The following is a 4,622-nucleotide window of genomic DNA, read 5'->3' as shown; positions in this document are numbered from 1 at the left end:
TGATTGAAAGATACGTAAATTTTACTTTTCAATGGATTGAAAGAGGATTGAAGCTTAATCCTCAAATGCAAGCAATGTGAACCACTATAGTCTACATACAAGACAATGTGAACCATTATAGTATACATGCAAGACAATGTCCTTAAAAGCTATACTCACAAGTCACAACATGATTTTTTGCCTTCATGAGCAACTTATGTGCTAACTAATTAATCAAAGAAACAGAAATACAATGACCCAAATGCTTAAAAATAATCTAAAGGACTAGAGAGAAGCAATGTAGAAGTAAACACCTCATGGCACCTTAGAGAGAGGCCAAGGTCGATCATTGGCATTCTATGGAAAGTGAAATGTTTTTGGTATATGAGGGAGCGAAATAAGGACAATTTCTATAATTTTTTGTATACTTGTCAAAAGGGATTGATCAGAATAATCTATAGGGCCGAAAACTGAGGGAATAGAATACTACTAATTAAAATGGTATATATTATCTAAAGGAAAATGAGTTTTGTTTCCATCTTCTGTACGGAGGAGTAGCAAAGAACTAACACATGAAACCACGGCGACAAGAAAGGGCGCCTGCATTTGAAGTAATGGTGCCAACTAAGGCAGAGGATTTGGCTGCTAAGCTAGAGGCCTTAGCGTAGCTGGCTGCTGCTCCTGCTCCTGATGGAGTGAAATATGCTCCATTTAAAAACATGTCTCCTTCTGACCTCCAATTCCAATGTCTCCATTTACTCTTCGATCTCTCCACTCTCTTTGTAACCTCTTTAGCAAAGCGGTTGAAAGGGGCAAGGTATCGGTTGCCCTGGCTGTTAATGGTGGGATTTGCACTTCCACCAATGGCATACATCTCCCAGTGGGTGTAGTCGTTGTTCACTACATGAAAATATCCATGTCTACACCTGCAACATTTGGCAAAGAGGGTTGAGTCAAGGTTAAAAAGGAGAAATTACAGTAGCGATCATTTTTAAGGATGCTTTTTTTTTTTTTTACCTTGGCATTCTTTGGATAAGACCCTCACCGAAATGGTTATAAGCAACGGTCACTTGCATCTGCTTGTCTCTTACGTAAGAATCACTATGTCCCAACAACATAACCTATCATCGAAGTACTTGGACGAATTAGTTTAGTCGTTTAAAAACATAAATTTAGTTCAATATTGGTAAACCGATGTGAATTCTGACCTCGTTATGGTGGGTGAAGTAGTTGTTTGAGATGGTAATTGCAGTGGAACCCATTATAGCATCAATGAGTCCATCAGCACAGTTAGAGAGTGAATTATGGTCAACCCAAATATGGCTTGCCCCAAATATGGAAATGCCATCCCCATCAGCCATGGTCCTCCACCCGTAATGAGATGGGGAGCTTCGAACCATGGCGTTGCCGGTGGGCTTACAATCATGAATGTGGATTCCATGGATGATAATATTAGTGACATACTGGATGGTGATGCAGGCCCCATTAGCGATATGCACATTGGCACCACGACCATCGATGGTCTTAAAACTGTTCATTATAAGCTCCTGCTTCAACCTGATCACCATGTCACGCTTGAACACGATCCAAAGTGGGCGGTCCTGGATAACAGCATGGCGGAGGGTGCCTGGTTTGGGGTTCACAGGGTCGTCATCCCTAGGGTCAGTCACCACATAGTACCTCCCATCACGACCACCAATGGCGTTGCGTCCAAAGCCAATGCCACAGTTGGCAAGGTTCTTTCGCCTGAGATACCAATGCCGATCACATCGCCAGCAATCATCAACCGGATTCCCTGTTCCACATGAGAAATATCCCAATTTCCTCCTCTCTGTGCTATTTCTTATGCTCCTGCACGATTACCATAACATCATCATATATGTTGCTAGATTAATTAAATGAAGTGAGTTAATTAAGCATGTGGAAATTGGAATAGGAATAAATGATGATGGACAAAATAATGTGAATGAATCTGTTGAGTTGAGTTGGCCATGTGACATTTCGTGGGAGATGTACATACGGTCCATACGGAAAATTCGATATAATAGTATTTTCTAGACTAGATTTTGCTACTTAAGGAAAATAGTAGTAAATGATAAGGAGGAAACCAGTTCCTGCCTGCTCCTGTTTCTATGTTTTCCGTCGGTGCGAAAAAAACAAAAAAGGCAATTAAAAACATTAAAATTAAATACGATGGTGGCGGTGTCCATGAATTCAACTAGTTTTGTCAGTTATATGCAGATACGTCTGTGTGGAACTTGATTCCCCATGTTTTTATTTACCATGCATCAAAATTAAGACAGATCTGTCTTTACAAATTTCTTTGTCTGCCTTCACCATATATATAAAGTTTACTTCATGTAATTATTTTTCTAAGATAAAATTTTAACAATTATTATAAAAACTTTTTATTAAAATTATACTAAAAGGAATCATTTTAACAATTATAGATTTTATGCCTTTTTACTGCATGGAATTCATAGTGCTACTTACTACCACTGTTTAAGTTATAAAGTAAATGCTGTGGAGCAAAAGACAAACTGTCAATTAATTATTAGGTTGCTCCCTGCATTATTAATTTCGTTTTTTCCCTTTAAGGTCCCTTTTTCTTTTTAATGAAAGATAGGGAAAATCCAACATGAAATAGGTGTGAACTGAAGATTTGACCTTGGAGAATGATAAAATGCAAGAGAAACTAAAATTCACAGTAAGGTTGAAATTAGTGGTTAACACTTCAAGTTTCATTGACAGCAACTTAAAACAAAAATTAGATATGGACGTGTAAGTGTGAAGATTCAACCCATCCTTTACTTAGTTTTGACTGAATTCTATTGGATGAAACACATTTTTGACTACTCATTTAAGAAAGAGAAACAACAGACAGTGGGAAAAAGACCTGTCAGACACAACGCATATTAGGGCAAGTGTGAGGGGATCCATGTGAATCAATCAATCCTCTTCTCATATTTCAAACATTTAATGCAATGTTTATGCTATAGATTATTTTCTTAGGAATGAAATAAAAATATTCATGAATTTGTTGATCTTAATGCAAAGCTAGAATGAAAGTTAAGTTAGAAATATATGCGGGGAAACTCACATATCCACCATTGAAGCAATTTCCTCTGGATTGTCGACTGAGTGCTCATTTATCCATTGCACATCCTCCAACCTGTTCCAATAAAAAAAACTCTGTCAACCCCAAAAAGCATTAAAACGAAACCGTGAAAAGCAAAAACCAAGTAATGCATGCAATGCAAAAATAATAATAATAATAAAATCAAAAGGGCCTTTTAGTATTTGTTTTTCAGAGCCAAAAGAGGCTAGTAGGAGTTAGTTGATCCAATCTAACTCACCCCTCTTCCATTGATGAGTTTTTCAAGCCCTGCAACTTGTTTTCTTCACTGAACCTGCCGTTACAAGCACCACGAAAATCAGAAGAAAACAAAAACCAGTTGCATTGAGAAAAAGTACGTTTAATGTTTTCCTTGACTGGAGAAGCTAAATGAAACAGAGGGAGAGAGCACTGGAAGACGAGCTGATTGTTTCCCGGGAAAATGTACCTTGAATTCAGCTCTGTTTTCTCTGCTGAGGCCTTGACACAAACGAAAAACAAAATAAACGTTACTAGCAAAGCTAACGAAGAGAGCAATCTGTTAGAAATCCCCATCTCTGACAATTTCTCTGTGTGTGTTCAACTTTTGCTGTTTGGATTATATGAAAATGAAGGGGAATGAAGATGAGAAAGAAAGAAAGAAAAAGAATGATGGAGTGAATGAAAAAAACACAGATAACGTAGTGTTTATATAGGGAGAAACAACGACAAATAAAATAAATAAATAAAACAAAGTTAGATTGGATCTTCGTCATCGGCGAACTCCGTGAAGTCAAATTAAACTTTTTTTTTTTTTTTTATAGTGCCAAATTAACCTCTCTGTTTTTCTTCATTCATTTAATTAGTTTCTAACCAGGGCCTTCCCACTTGCCTCAATTAACCGTCGCTAACTGAAAAGAAATTTAAAGCTACAACGTGTCGATGTGTCGGTAGGTCACGTGCCTGGCCATTTTTCCTTCTGACACTTCTGCACTTGCTCTATTTCTTCCACGCCAGCTTTCTTAAATTTTCACTGTTTTGGTTGATGACGGTGGAGAATTATTCGCTTTACGATTGAGCCGCGTGGCCACATGGGCGACGTGGAAGTATAACTAAATATCAGGTAAATGTACGAATTGTAGGCTTTCTTAGGATTTAATTATTAATTAGGGATGAATCGACCGCTGTCCTTTAATCCCGTACGGATACAATTTTAATTTTCTTTTGTAAGTTTTTAATAAGAACTCCCTAAGATGTTTTAGCTTCGATACTCATTTTGTATTTGTACGATTTATATGTAATATTCAAAGTAAGTTAAAATATTATTTAAATCACTACATTTGAAATTTAATCTGTTACGTCATTTACTTTTCAATTCAAAAATTAATATTATTATATTTAAATTTAGATGTATTTCAAAATATAACAACAAAGAAGTTAAAGAGAAAATTTTAATGGAATTAACAATAATTTTAAAATCTAAAAAATGAGAAATAATTTTTGGAAATAAAAACAAAAAGTACAAATACTTCAAACTTATTTCAACTGC

The 4,622-nt window shown here is 36.3% G+C and overlaps 1 protein-coding gene across 1 annotated transcript; it reads right to left on the bottom strand.

Annotated features, from left to right (window-relative positions):
- Positions 1 to 3,804, bottom strand: LOC105798877 (probable pectate lyase 20). The gene is made up of 6 exons (XM_012629110.2): positions 3,543 to 3,804; positions 3,336 to 3,389; positions 3,080 to 3,151; positions 1,188 to 1,830; positions 997 to 1,100; positions 1 to 905 (listed from the first exon to the last, which is right to left on the bottom strand). The coding sequence occupies exons 1-6, from the start codon at positions 3,647 to 3,649 to the stop codon at positions 545 to 547; spliced, it is 1,341 nt and encodes a 446-aa protein (XP_012484564.1). The 5' UTR covers positions 3,650 to 3,804; the 3' UTR covers positions 1 to 544.
- Between the last annotated feature and the right edge of the window lie 818 nt (positions 3,805 to 4,622).

The sequence above is a fragment of the Gossypium raimondii genome, chromosome 7 (genome assembly GCF_025698545.1).
Source record: "Gossypium raimondii isolate GPD5lz chromosome 7, ASM2569854v1, whole genome shotgun sequence".
Classification (NCBI taxonomy): domain Eukaryota; kingdom Viridiplantae; phylum Streptophyta; class Magnoliopsida; order Malvales; family Malvaceae; genus Gossypium; species Gossypium raimondii.
Note: the sequence above shows the minus strand (reverse complement) of the source record. Positions and strands in the feature narration are given on the sequence as shown.

Excerpts from the sequence above, each read along its gene's own strand:
- LOC105798877 (XM_012629110.2), bottom strand. The coding sequence starts at position 3,649 with ATGGGGATTTCTAACAGATTGCTCTCTTCGTTAGCTTTGCTAGTAACG. Across the intron at positions 1,831-3,079 it reads ATTGCTTCAATGGTGGATAT|GAGCATAAGAAATAGCACAG; the intron begins GTGAGTTTCCCC and ends GTAATCGTGCAG. Across the intron at positions 906-996 it reads CTTATCCAAAGAATGCCAAG|GTGTAGACATGGATATTTTC; the intron begins GTAAAAAAAAAA and ends CAAATGTTGCAG.